Source organism: Gobio gobio, assembly GCF_949357685.1.
Source record: "Gobio gobio genome assembly, chromosome: 13".
NCBI classification, from domain to species: domain Eukaryota; kingdom Metazoa; phylum Chordata; class Actinopteri; order Cypriniformes; family Gobionidae; genus Gobio; species Gobio gobio.
The window spans coordinates 6,625,383-6,640,648 of record NC_137106.1 but is presented as its reverse complement, the minus strand read 5'-3'; the positions used below and the strand labels follow the sequence as shown (position 1 = coordinate 6,640,648).

The window sequence follows — 15,266 nt, the reverse complement described above, 5'->3', positions numbered from 1 at the left end:
TCTTGCTGAAACCCAAACGTGTCGCGTAACATGAGAATGAACCTCATTGGTTCTTGCTGAAACTCAAACGTGTCGCGTAACACGAGAATGAACCTCATTGGTTCTAGCTGAAGCTCAAACGTGTCGCGTAACACGAGAATGAACCTCATTGGTTCTCGCACATCAAGCTTGAGCTTCCGTTCACCACAACTGATGTGCGATTTGATGAATGTTTATATGACGAACAGATTTAGTTAAAGCTTTTATTCAAATAAAGCAATCGCATCTCTTCAGAAAATTTGGACACAACTGCTCAATTCATATGGATTAGTTTTACGATCTCTTTATGAACTTTTTGAAGTGTCAAAGTGGTAGTTGCGTAACTGTCTTGGGACCGAAATCTCTAAGATTTCCTCAAAAAGATCTTCATTTGTGTTCTGAGAAGATGAACAACAGAAAACGACATGAGTGAGTAATTAATGACGGTGAACTGTCCCTTTAAATGACATGAAAAATGGTCACAATGCAAAAAAAACCAACAAATCTCTATGTATAATATAGGCTTATTATAATAATACATTATAATAGTCCTTTCATTCCTCACTGATGCATGCGGTATTGTGCTTTTCAAACTTTGATTATTTGTAATTATTGTAATAGATAAACCAATTCCATCAGTGCTGAATTATACTTTAGGGCTAAAATATCTAGAGAAAAAAATCTCCCATCGTGTCCTGCCTGCATTCTCTTCGCAGAGGTGTTATGAAATGTTTAATTGTGAGGGTTCGTTCAGCAGGGGAGGGATGCGCTGCGCACTAGGAGGCGCTGGATCTCAGAGCGCGCATGAGTCAGTGTGCGGAGGACACTCGCTCGCTCGCTCGCTCACTCACTCTCTCCATCATTTATAACCGCCGTCTCTCTCTGCTGCTCATTTGCTCCGCGTTTTCGGTCACTCCTTCCGTTTCCGAAACACAAATCCGCGGCGTTCAGTGAAGTGAGACCGCAGGCATGTAACGTGTCCATATGCCAAGGGCTTCTAAATGACCATCCGCGTGCGTAAAGCGCTTCCATTCACCACAACTGTTTCGCTGTCATCCTGTGCGCTTTGGCTTCTTCCCGGAGAAGAAAGAGAGAGACTTGATTTTTTTTTCTCTCCCGCTGTTTTGGGTGTAAATGTTGAAGCTTGAATGGCTGGAGCTCAACCTGGCGTTCATGCGCTTCAACTCAAGCCGGTGCGCGTGTCCGAGAGTCTGAAGCGAGGCAGTAGATTTATGAAATGGGATGAGGTAAGTCACAATTAGCCTGTGTGTCTGCGGGTGTCAGAGAACGAATGCACATGATGCGGTGAACGTTTGTTTGATTGCTCGCTCGCGCGGATGTTGCATTGTTTACATGCCCAACGTCAAGCGCCGCAGACCCCGCACAATCAGCTAATGACCGAGCTCTATTGATTCATAGAGAAATGAGCCCACTAAGATCAGTTTCGAGAAGTCCATCAGCACGTTTCCCAGACTCCATCTGTCCGAGTCTCTGCAGAATGACATCAGGTTACTTTGTGTGCAGTAATGTTTCACTGCATCTCAGCCCTGCTGTCGCTATAGCTACTTTGCAGAAACCCAATGCACTAACGCAACAAGCTCATAGACTGTGTGTGTCTGTAATATAAAACCCCTCAAATGAAGCATGCATTTGGAGACGGAATGTGTCGCATTTTGTAGCGGGTGCTGCATGAGCATTGATTGAGTGTGGATCAGCACTGAGGATGTTCACATTCACCTGTTGGATCAGCAAGAAAAACTCCCCGCACTCCGAAAGTCTTTCAAATAAATGCTTGACAATTATCTTATATCAAAGCATGCGGGGACGTGATTTCAGCGTTTCTTATATTGCAAAAAAGATGCTTTATTCTGTATGTTTTTTAAGAATGTCCTCCCCGATGCTGCATTTCATGGTTGATCAAATGGGTTTTTAATGACTTTTAATTTAGTCCATGAATATTAGGTTCTATTTGTAATCAAAAATCAACTGTAACTCAAATCTTAAAGGGATATTTTGCCCTCCACCTCATGTTGTTCCAAACCTGTATGAGTTTCTTTCTTCTGTTGAACACAAAAGAAGATATTTTGAAGAATGTTTGTAATCAAATTGTTGATGGCACCCATTGAGTAGGAAAAAATGCTATGGTTGTCAATGGGTCTGATTACTAACATTATCCAAAGTAAAACATTTGTCGATAATTATTATTATTATTTTTTTTCTCGATATCTTAGAGAGCAGGGTGGCCAATATTAAGATGATTTATGTACATGTACACCGATCAGGCATAACATTATGACAGGTGAAGTGAATAACACAGATGATCTCTTTATCACCTGTTAGTGGGTGGGATATATTAGGCAGCAAGTGAACATTTTGTCCTCAAAGTTGATGTGTTGGGCAAGCGTAAGGATTTGAGCGAGTTTGACAAGGGCCAAATTGTGACGGCTAGACGACTGGGTCAGAGCATCTCCAAAACTGCAGCTCTTGTGGGGTGTTCCCGGTCTGCAGTGGTCAGTCTCTATCAAAAGTGCTCCAAGGAAGGAACAGTGGAGAACCGGCGACAGGGTCATGGGCAGCCGAGGCTCATTGATGCACGTGGGGAGTGAAGGCTGGCCCGTGTGGTCCGATCAAACAGACGAGCTACTGCAGCTCAAACTGCTCAAGAAGTTAATGCTGGTTCTGATAGAAAGTGTTAGAAAGCGCCAACAGTGGCACGTGAGTATCAGAACTGGAAGAAGGTGGCCTGGTCTGATGAATCATGTTTTCTTTTACATCACGTGGATGGCCGGGTGTGTGTGCGTGGCTTACCTGGGGAACACATGGCACCAGGTGCACTATGGGAAGAAGGCAAGCCGGCGGAGGCAGTGATGCTTTGGGCAATGTTCTGCTGGGAAACCTTGGGTCCTCCATCCATGTGGATGTTACTTTGACACGTCCCACCTACCTAAGCATTGTTGAGACCATTTTCACCCTTTCATGGAAGCGGTATTCCCTGGTGGCTGTGGCTCTTTCAGCAGATAATGCGCCGAAACAAAGTACAAATGCTTCAGGAATGGTTTGAGGAGCACAACGAGTTTGAGGCGTTGACTCGGCCTCCAAATTCCCCAGATCTCAATCCAATCGATCATGTGCTGAACAAACAAGTCCGACTCATGGAGGCCCCACCTAGCAACTTACAGGACTTAAAGGATCTGCTTCTAGTGGAGTCCATGCCTCGACGCGTCAGGGCTGTTTTGGCAGCAAAAGAGAGACCAACACAATATTAGGAAGGTGGTCATAATGTTATGCCTAATCAGAGTATGTATACACTTTATATTTGTTTGAATTAATATTTAATATATTAGAAATAAATAATTTGAAAATAAATAAAAAATAAATAAATCTATAAATTAAACAGACCTACTTAGATGGCTCTTGATTCTTTATATTACAGTATTTCTCACAAATAAAGAAATTGTTGGAAAAACAGAAGTAACCAACAAGGCACTCGATAGGCTAATCTGGGAATCATATTTTTTTAAATGATGACAAAACACTAATTTTACTTATAGCCTAGCACACATTGTATGAATATGAGATAGTGGGCAACTGAATATAGCCAAAGTCCCTTTAAGACAAGTCATTTCACTCGGCGGCCATCTTAGAAATGCCTCTCGGGCATGAAAGTGCATCTCTTTGAATGGGGAAACATCAAATTCTCCAAAACTGTTCGCCAAGCTTACGATTAAATTTCATATTTGAAATCACCAATGAAATCTGACAACAACTGTCTCATAAATTTGGTTTCAAACGCTCAAATCATGACAAAAAACTGAACGAAGCTAATGCGCATGCGCAATCCTAAACGCGCGTCTCAGAACACTGTCTGTTTCTATAGCAACCGGAGCTTCTAACAGCAGCTGCAGTGATGCGATGACTTTACTAATCAACGATTGGCTCGTTCATTTTGAAGGCGGGGCATATTTGCCATATTGGACGTTGCACTTTCTCCCATTCTTGAGTAATCGGAGTGCACCGTCTTCCTATATATAAAGTCTTTGATATCATTTTTTGTTTTAAATCAAGGGTTTCAAGTTTGTAGATCGTGCGTCTCCAGTGAAGCTGAACTCTCCTGATCGACCGCCACGCGCACAGTGTTTGCCTTTCTGTTACTAATAATATAAAAGCAAACGCTAAACTTTTTCGTATACAGTTTACTTTCTTTGTTAACAGTTCTATCTAGTAATGCATTAGAGAGCTGTTAAACAGAGAGCTCAGCGGCGTCCAAATAAAAGTCTGTCCCGCTTCCAACACATCGGGCAAACAGAAAAACGTATTGGCCGATATTTAAAAAATGCCAAATAATGGCCTTTGTGATATATATCGGTCGACCACTAGTTGGTTAGCCTGGATGCCAGCCAAACTTAGCCCCGCCCACAACATTTCATGTCGGGAAGTTTGGTCTGGACTTGATCCGTTGTGGAGCAACTATAATGGAATCAGAGCTGTTCGGACCAATCAAATCATCAGGGCGGGCTTTATACGATGATGGACAGATGATCAACAGTAACGTCATCATCACGTCACCAAAGAGCGCTTGGGTTGAATTCGTTCACTAAATGGAGAACTTGTTGGTAAATGCATCCACCTTTACTATTGCTCTCAGAAAAGATGATGGTGTTGGTAAGTACTCCGTGTCTCCTTAAATTCTGTTTACAACACCGGCAAAGATCGTTTACACTCGTCTTCTTCTTCTACTTCTTCCAGCGTGTGTGCAGTTGAGTTCTGTTGACAACTATGCGTCGCTCAACATGTCACTTAACCCGTTGCTCTGATTGGTTGTAGGTCTATCCAATTAAGTGCAGAGGCGTTTTCTTTCCTGGTTCGGTTGAAACACCCCATAATCACAGCCCAATGGAGCAGATCAGACTCATATTCTGACTAGAATCAACTAGTTGGTAGTCTCAGTCTCAGACGTCACGCCGTCGGACCGTTGGCTGAACGTCTGATGCATATGGCACACTTATCTGGAAACACTTCAGGAGTTTCGAAGTTGTCATCTGATTGGTTGATTTCTACAGGATGTCCGCGAGACATGCATGTTGCGTTCTTTAACGGTCCGTCTGGAAACAAATGCCATGACAGAAAACTCACTTGTGGAAGAAGAACGTTGTCGTGTTTAAAACTGCGACAACGAGCACTTACCAGGATCAGCTAAACGCTGGATTTACAAAAGTATGTGAATTTCGCAGCTCCATTGTTGGAGTAAACTTGAACAACGTTCATGAATGAATAATTTGTAGATGCCAGGGACATCAACTTTACATTTTCACGCCCATAAACATGAAGCGGAACCAGAGGTGGACAGTAACATTACATGAAGTACATTTACTTGAGTACTGTACTTAAGTACACTTTTTGAGTATCTGTACATTACTTGAGTATTATTTTTTCTGTAAACTTATGACTTTAACTTCACTACATTCGAAAGATAAATATCGTGCTTTTTACTCCATTACATTTCTAAAGTTGAAAGTCGTGATGACTCCGATCTTTCGAATATTCATATTTAATTCACCCTCAATAAACCCATCTCCGGCGTGATGACTCCAATCTTTCGAATATTCATATTTAATAATTGTTTAATCAACACGTCATCCTCAATAAACCCGTCTCCGGTGTGATGACTCCGATCTTTCGAATATTCATATTTAATAATTGTTTAATCGACACGGCATCCTCAATAAACCCGTCTCCGGTGTGATGACTCCGATTTTTTAAATATTTATATTTAATAATTGCCTCTTCAACTTGGCATCCTCAATAAACCCGTCTCCAGCGTGATGACTCCGATCTTTTGAATATTCATATTTAATATTTGTTTAATCGACACGTCATCCTCAATAAACCCGTCTTCGGCGTGATGACTATGATCTTTCGAATATTCATATTTAATAATTGTTTAATCAACACGTCATCTTCAATAAACCCGTCTCTGGCGTGTTGACTCCGATCTTTTGAATATTCATATTTAATAATTGTTTAATCGACACTTGATCCTCAATAAACCCGTCTCAGGCATGATGACTCCGATCTTTTGAATATTCATATTTAATAATTGTTTAATCGACACGTCATCCTCAATAAACCCGTTTTCGGCGTGATGACTATGATCTTTCGAATATTCATATTTAATAATTGTTTAATCGACACGTCATCTTCAATAAACCCGTCTCCGGCGTGTTGACTCCGATCTTTTGAATATTCATATTTAATACTTGTTTAATCGACACTTCATCCTCAATAAACCCGTCTCAGGCATGATGACTCCGATCTTTTGAATATTCATATTTAATAATTGTTTAATCGACACGTCATCTTCAATAAACCCGTCTCCGGCGTGATGACTCCGATCTTTCGAATATTCATATTTAATAATTGTTTAATCGACACGTCATCCTCAATAAAAACCCGTCTCCGGCGTGATGACTCCGATCTTTCGAATATTCATATTTAATAATTGTTTAATCGACACTTCATCCTCAATAAACCCGTCTCAGGCATGAAGACTCCGATCTTTTGAATATTCATATTTAATAATTGTTTAATCGACACGTCATCCTCAATAAACCCGTCTTCGGCGTGATGACTCTGATCTTTCGAATATTTAGATCTAATATGACCTCTGACCTGTAAAGTTGCCAGAATAATAATCATACGCTGTTTGTTAATTGGCCAGAGGAGAACTGGCACCCCGACTGAGCCTGGTTTCTCCCAAGGTTTATTTTTCTCCATTATGCCCCTGATGGAGTTTTGGTTTCCTTGCCACTGTCGCCTCTGGCTTGGCGTGCTCAGTTGGGGACACTACATTTTCAACTAAATATCCAAATAAATTTAATTACTAAACTAAATTAAATACATCAACTAAATTACTGATCTGCCCACATTGTCACTGTATGATAATTGAAATGAGCTGATGACATCACCGTTTTCTCCAGAATACGGCCGAATACAATTCTGTTGCATTATTTTCCTGTTTAACACTGTGAAGCTGCTTTGAAACGATCTGCATTGTAAAAGGCGCTATATAAATAAAGTTGACTTGACTTGACTTTTTCAGTCAGTTGATGGCAGTTCCTCGGCGCAGTGCGCGCACCCATGGCCATACTTAGTATGTTTCAGTTTTCTGAAAAGATTAAACATTAGTCTTGTTTTAAATGTTTGCTTGTTAAAATTGTGTATCAGTGTATTGGATCCGTGCATTCCGCCTTAAAGTGACTTTGTAAAGAGCTTTGAAACTTTTAAACAAGTACTGAAATGAGTTTAAGGTAGTCGTATGCTAGCATGTCAGGTGGAGCATCACTGACTGGCTTAAACCACCATGATGGCACAGCGTGCATTCATACAACAATGCAACAACAATAAAAAAATAATGTGTTGACATAGATTTACTTTTCATATTAATATATATTTATATATAAATATTCATATATAATTCAGTAAAATATCCAAAAACCACTAGGCCAGTGTTATATATTTTGTTCAGTTGAGTACTTACAATATCCCAAATGTTTCCAACTATTTGTAAATCGTGAGAAAATTGCTATTTTACCCGAGGAACCGGGACGTGTGAGGGAGTCGCCTGTTGATGACGTCATATCTGCGTTCCCCTCGGTTTCTGGTTTTATTCTGCAGAAACGCTTTCCTCTCACTGCAGTGTGAACAAGTGTCATAGCAGCCGCTGAGAGAACGCACAGAGTAACGTCATAACATCATTAACACACTCAGATGTGTCTAATATGATCAACAGAGCTGCGTTACCTCATACTCCTGACCGGAAAAGAGGAAGTGGCGCCAGCGTCTATGGCATAATAAAAGTCCCACCGGCGACTGTGTCATAATAAAAGTCCCGCTGCTCGCGAGGCGTGTGTTGTGTTCATATCATTAACAATCGCTCCAGCGGTTCCTCAGCTCCACAACACTCGCTCCTGCTCTGCTTCACTACAGTAACGTTAATAATCACATGAACATGATTTCTGCCCGAGTCCCATCCCGATTCTTTCCCACCGGCTGTGAGGTGAAGACCACATGTCCCAAGATTCTGCGCTCAAACGTGGCTTCATCAAACTACGCCTTTGTTTTGAATAGGCGACCTCTAGCGGATGGAAAAGTTACATAGTGCAGCTTTAAAAAAGCAAGTACTCATGTATTTTTACTTAAGTAAAAATCTGTTTTTACAACTTTCACTTGGAACAGAGTAATATTTGACTCAAGTAATGTAGTTTGGTACTTTGTCCACCTCTGCGTGGAGCCAAGCTTACTGTGATTGGTTGCGTTACATGTCAGTCAAACGTCCTCTTGGGCGGTCCTTGACCAATGGAAGCTGCGATGGAGTCCAGACCGTCAGTCTGAAGGTCTGGCTACGCGAAACTAACCACTCTCTAAAAAATGCTGGGTTATTTAAACACAAATTCAGGTCAAATATGGACAATCCCAACCGTTGGGTTACATTTTTACATCACATTTTTAACCCAAAGGTTGGGTTTGTCCATATTTGTCCCAAATTGTGTAATTGGTAACATCAGTACGTTAGTCAAATTTTTTATCATACAGGCTACATTAATTTTAGAAACAGCTCCTATAAATTCTGTCCAAAGCTGCTAGTGTAGCTCATTTAAGTCTGATACCATTTTTAGCACTTTCTCTAATTTAAAGCATTTTTTTTTTCATTACAATGATCAGCAGACTAGAAACATTAGCATGCATTTGAGAATGCATTTGGTGTGTTTATTGATGCATGAACAAATCCTGAGGATCAAGTTCTCCAGAATTTGCAAACCTGACCGTCTGTTGAGAGTTTATGTCTCCACTTGAATCATTTGACCTAGAAATGGTGCCGAATCTGAAATATTTCGTGCTATTCTTGGTTTTACTCAATCCAGGCATTTTCAATGTGATCAACGCGGTCCTGTAATCACTTCAAATAAATGCAGTAAGTGTTCTGGAGGAGTCTTGACTGCTGTCAGCACCGTAATGCCATACAGCTTAACATGAGCTTGTGCTGGAAATGTTGACGTTTAAAAGCTTTCCTCTGCAAATAAAACTGGAAATGTTGGCCTGTTGCTATGGCAACTTTCATGCTTTAAATTCCCGTCTTCCTCGCCTGCCTTACATTAGCTAAGACGTGCTGCGCCGCCCAACTTGGATGTGCAGTTCGAATGTGGGCAGACCCACGCAAGATCTAAAATAACACAATCAATTACAGATCTCTTCATGATCGCACCGTCTGCTCGAGGGGGAGATGTTCCCCGTTCCTCATCAGATGAGAATCCTCTGTTCAAACGCTCTGCTTTAAAACAGGACCTGCGTCTCATTTCGTGCTTCGAGAATTGTGTGATTTCTACCCGCATGAATCACACAAATATAGAGCACTTATGCAATGTCTCTGAGTCAAACCTCGACTTTCGGTCCGTCCCGGGAAACATGTTTTCAAGTGGATTTGCCACAGAAATCCCATGTGTTTTTCTTGCGCGAGGCGAGATTAGTCTTAACCTCCCACAGAAACATGACGTTGCTTTACTGGAGACTTTGATTTTGCTGCGCTTTTTGTTCAGTGTGCTTAAAATAACTCGACTTTACAGACCCTTGATATCCAAATGAGGGGTTTTATTCCATCTGTTGGCTCTGAGCTCATCTGTATGCCACTGTAAAAGGCAACTTTCAGCATTTTGTGTCGTCTTTCTCCTCCAGCTGTACCCATGACATCTAGCATTCAGATCCATATATGCATGATGTGGATTGTCCAAAGTTGAGCAAGCACTAAATCATGGTTTGTGTGAACTGAAGGTTATAGAGTGCAACAGCGCCTACTTTTTCAGCTGCGTTGGGTATTTTTTCCATTAATTTCTCCCATTGGGATTTTTTAAAAGTCTTTGTTAAAGAGTTATAAGCCGTGAATCAAACCAAATCAGCTGCGAGGAGAATCACAACATAATAAACGTTGATTTGAAGCAAAAAAATCATTGAAAATCGGACAAAAAATACTAGATGGCTTTAGTGAGGGAAAGAACTACAATCCCATGAAGCACTGCGAACAGCATCATCGAATTAAAAATGGATAAATATAAAAAGATGCATAAATTTAAGTATTTTGAAAGCAAAATTTTAGAGCTATTTACAGCTATTTTAGATTGTGTTGCTTCTTGCAACTCTCTGATTGGATGATTTTCTGTACAGCATTATGGGTAATGTAGTTTTTCACTGTTAAGCATGATTATTTAAAAAAATATGTTGAAATAATGCAGGCTAACGGCTTTAATGGAAGCAAATATCATTGTTTAACAACCTCGAAGCTCACAGTTGGACTGTCTTTAAAGGTTTATAAGTTATCGTTAAAAACTATTTCCCTATGGAGAAAATGAATGGAGTGTATACTTAATCCGACGGTTGCAAACTATTGGCTTTATTTAGCATTTGTGTCGTCTTTCTCCTCCAGCTGTACCCATGACATCTAGCATTCAGATCCATATATGCATGATGTGGATTGTCCAAAATTGAGCAAGCATTAAATCATGGTCCGTGTGAACTAAAGGTTATAGAGTGCAACAGCGCCTACTTTTTCATCTGCGTCGGCTTTCGGAAGTATTTTTTCCATTAATTTCTCCCAAAGGGATTTTTAAAAAGTCTTTGTTAAAGAGTTATAAGCCATGAATCAAACCAAATCAGCTACGAGGAGAATCACAACATTAAAAATTTTGATTTGAGGCAAAAAAAATAATTGAAAATTGGACAAAAATACTTAATGGCTTTAGTGAGGGAAAGAACTACAATCCCATGAAGCACTGCGAACAGCATCATCAAATTAAAAATGGAGAAATATAGAAAGATGCATAAATTTAAGTATTTTGAAAGCATATGGGCGGAGCTTAACAGCTATTTTAGAGTGTTGCTTCTTGTAACTCTCTGATTGGTGGATTTTCTGTACAGCATCATGGGTAATGTAGTTTTTCCCTGTTAAGCATGATTATTTAAAAAAATATGTTGAAATAATGCAGGCTAACGGCTTTAATGGAAGCAAATATCATTGTTTAACAACCTCGAAGCTCACAGTTGGACTGTCTTTAAAGGTTTATAAGTTATTGTTAAAAACTATTTCCCTATGGAGAAAATGAATGGAGTGTATACTTAATCCGACGGTTGCAAACTATTGGCTTTATTTAGCATTTGTGTCGTCTTTCTCCTCCAGCTGTACCCATGACATCTAGCATTCAGATCCATATATGCATGATGTGGATTGTCCAAAATTGAGCAAGCATTAAATCATGGTCCGTGTGAACTAAAGGTTATAGAGTGCAACAGCGCCTACTTTTTCATCTGCGTCGGCTTTCGGAAGTATTTTTTCCATTAATTTCTCCCAAAGGGATTTTTAAAAAGTCTTTGTTAAAGAGTTATAAGCCATGAATCAAACCAAATCAGCTACGAGGAGAATCACAACATTCAAAATTTTGATTTGAGGCAAAAAAAATAATTGAAAATTGGACAAAAATACTAAATGGCTTTAGTGAGGGAAAGAACTACAATCCCATGAAGCACTGCGAACAGCATCATCAAATGAAAAATGGAGAAATATAGAAAGATGCATAAATTTAAGTATTTTGAAAGCATATGGGCGGAGCTTAACAGCTATTTTAGAGTGTGTTGCTTCTTGTAACTCTCTGATTGGTGGATTTTCTGTACAGCATCATGGGTAATGTAGTTTTTCACTGTTAAGCATGATTATTTAAAAAAATATGTTGAAATAATGCAGGCTAACCGCTTTAATGTAAGCAAATATAAACTATTGGCTTTATTTAATAAAAAAACACGTCTTTCAATATGTCTTGAATTTCAATAGGAAATATGGCAATGCATATTTTCATGGGACCTTTAATATGTTGTCCATAGACATTTTATATATTATTTCTGTTGTATTATTTAAAAATGTCATTTCTCTGCTTAGGATTCTTCAACTGTGACCCCAGTGACGTTACGCGTCGATCCGCAGGGATACTTCCTGTACTGGACCGATCAGAATAAGGTAAAGTTTCTGTGTATAATCCAGTCATACGCACAAGTGTGCGAGTATTATTATATTTTTTTGTTTGGGTTTTTTCTTACACAAGTGCCAGTTTTGTGTGCAGTATTTGTTGATCAGGTTTGTCAGTGTTATTTTAGTATCATTATTAATATGTTAGTATTTGTTAGTTTTTATTTTTATATATTTCCGTTTTCATTTTAGTTTAGTTTCATTTTAGTTAATATTTTAGTAATTTTGTGTTTTGGTTTTAATGTGCATATTTAGTTTTTATTCGTTTTTATTTAAACTTTAGTTTTAGTCATTTTAGTACTAGCAAATTTGCCTTTGAAACTAACTGAACGTTTTTTAATATTCCTGTTATTAATTTATTTCAATTAACATTGTATTTATTTATTGTATTTAAATTAACATTACATTTAATTTATTTATTTAATAATATTTCTTTATTTTAACATTTTATTTCAATAAACATACATTTAATTAATTCATTTATTTGTATTTATTTATTTAACATTTTATTTCAGTTATCATTACATGTATTTATTTATTTATTTAACATCTAATTTATTTCAATTAATATTACATTTATGCATTTATTTATTTTTATTTATTATGTAACATCTAATTTATTTCAATTAACTACATTTATTCATTTTTATTTATTTTTATTTATTTATTTAACATCTAATTTATTTTAATTAACATTTATAAATAAATAAATGTTAATTAAAATAAATTAGATGTTAAATAAATAAAAATAAATATAAATATAATTTTCATTTTTATTTATTAAGCATCTAATAAATTTTATTAACATAATATTTATTTATTTTTGCTTATGTATTTATAATTTAAAGTAACATTTATTTTAATTAACATTTATTTATTTATGTATTTATTTATTTGATATTTTATTTTGTTTATTTATTTATAATTTAAATATATATATATATATATATATATATATATATATATATATATATATATATATATATATATATATATATATATATATATATATATATATATATATATATATATATATATATATATATATATATATATATATATATATATATATAATTTTTTAAAAATTTATTTAACACTTAATTATTACAATTAACATTGCATTTATTTATTTATTTATTTTATTTATTTATTTATTCAAATTTATTTCAATTACACAATAAAATGGATCAATTTAATTGTATTTTTAGTTTAACGGTAACAGCATTGGTCCGTGGGTTTGCCTGAGGCTGAGACTTTAAGTGTCCTGGGCATTAAAAAGAGTCATCATATGAATCAAGGGCACAATGTACATCCCATCAGGACAAAACCGTTCATTTTATCTAGTGTTGTGTCACTTTCCAACGTCTGTCTGTCTGTAATGAGGTTGAGTCTATTGTCCAGATGGACCGCTGACAGCCACCGGCTCACACAGCCTCAGAGTTTGGCTTAGAGAGGCGTCCCACTTTAAATCAGAGCATGAGTCGAAGTATGGATGAATTTTTAATCTGAAGTGTTCCAGAGTTTCTGTCTGTCTGTCACTCTTTATGCCATTGTAAAAACACTACACACAGCGTTCATCTTGATTGATGTACCTGGAGCTGCTGATTTGATAAACAGCATCTAATAGATTGTGCTCAATAGTAATTGCTCTGAAATGATCTAGAGTTACGTGTGGGTGAGGAGGAGCAGAACAGGAAGTCACATTGTATTAAAAGGCAGAATTGCTCTATGGGACGCCAGACAATAATTACTCGAGATTCACAAGCGCATTTGGTAAGATAACATCAGTTCATTCTGCCGTTTACAGCAGCGCTGAGGGCGTCGGAAAGCACAAGCGTATCTTATAGAGAAAATTAAGGCCATTGAGCGCTTTAAATGCTGTCAGCAAACTCCTTCATTTTTAATGTTAATTCACCTGTTTTGACGAGCCGAGTGTTTTTAGACAGAATTATGCAATTTAACATGAATTCAAAACTGACCCTATTCACTTTCATAATGCGTGTTCCTGGTCTTACATGTCATTTCAAGGGGGGAAAAAAAGAAAATGTTGGTTTACTTTGAAACAATTCCTAGTATATTTCACAAATAAATATAGCTGCGAGCAGCCATTATTGGGGTTCGAGGGGTTTAAGGCCTCATATGTGTTAGGGCTGTCAAAAGATTAATCGCGATTAATCGCATCCAAAATAAAAGTTTGTGTTTACATAATATATGTGTGTGTACTCTGTTAATTATTTATATATAAATACACACACAAGCATGTATATATTTAAGAAAAATATTTTATTTTTATATATAAAACATTTATATTTATATATATTATAGATTATATAAATGTATATACATGCAAATATTTCTTAAATATATACATGAATGTGTGTGTATTTATATATAAATAATAATTAACAGAGTACACACACATATATTATGTAAACACAAACTTTTGTTTTGGATGCGATTAATCGCGATTAATCTTTTGACCGCCCTAGTAAAAATATATTGTTTTATTTAGCAAGCATGTAATCACTTATGCTGCGTTCACACCAAACGTGAATAGAGCGTCTTCCACGTCTAGTTGGACGCTTGAACATTTTGAATCCATTCGCGCGTCCAATAGGGCTGCACGATTTGGGGAAAATATCTAATTGTGATTATTCTGGTTAAAATTGCGATTGCGATTTAAAATGCGATTATTGTTATTTTTTTATTTTGACAAATGAAAAGTGTGTGTGTGTGTATATAACATTTTGTGTTTATATATTAATATGGCTAATAATAATTATTATGATTGCTTTATAAAAATAAGAAATATTACTATTACAATAACATTTTCATTATTAAAATTTTAAAGCTACACGGTGTAACTTTTTTTAGTTTATTCTTAGCTAAAAACACTTAGTTCTTTCAAAAATATATGTGCTCATTAATGTATATTTACTTCTTTCAAGTAATAAAGTATTCTCGTAAGTTTATAATATGCCATTGAAAATACATACGGGTGAGGGGTTCGGATGCGGGTCACCATGTTGCCCCTCCATCTTGAAAGTACATTAGCCAAAGAGGGACATACCCGTAAATTCAAGCTTTGCCTTTCGCGTTTTAACACTCGATGGCACCGTGTCGAATGTGGACGAGGTCGAACTGGAAGCCATGTTAATCTTGGACTAAATCGGCCACCGTAGGA

At 37.1% G+C, this 15,266-nt stretch overlaps 1 protein-coding gene across 1 annotated transcript in view; it reads left to right on the top strand.

Moving 5' to 3' along the window:
- Positions 1-1,166: 1,166 nt before the first annotated feature.
- The window catches only part of plcb1 (phospholipase C beta 1), a gene marked incomplete at both ends in the record, with an annotated part of 146,587 nt that continues 132,487 nt past the window's right edge, over positions 1,167-15,266 (top strand). The window contains 2 exons of the mRNA XM_079833982.1: positions 1,167-1,265; positions 11,996-12,073. Coding sequence (XP_079690108.1) covers positions 1,167-1,265; positions 11,996-12,073 — 177 coding nt within the window. The remainder of the gene's footprint in view (positions 1,266-11,995; positions 12,074-15,266) is intronic.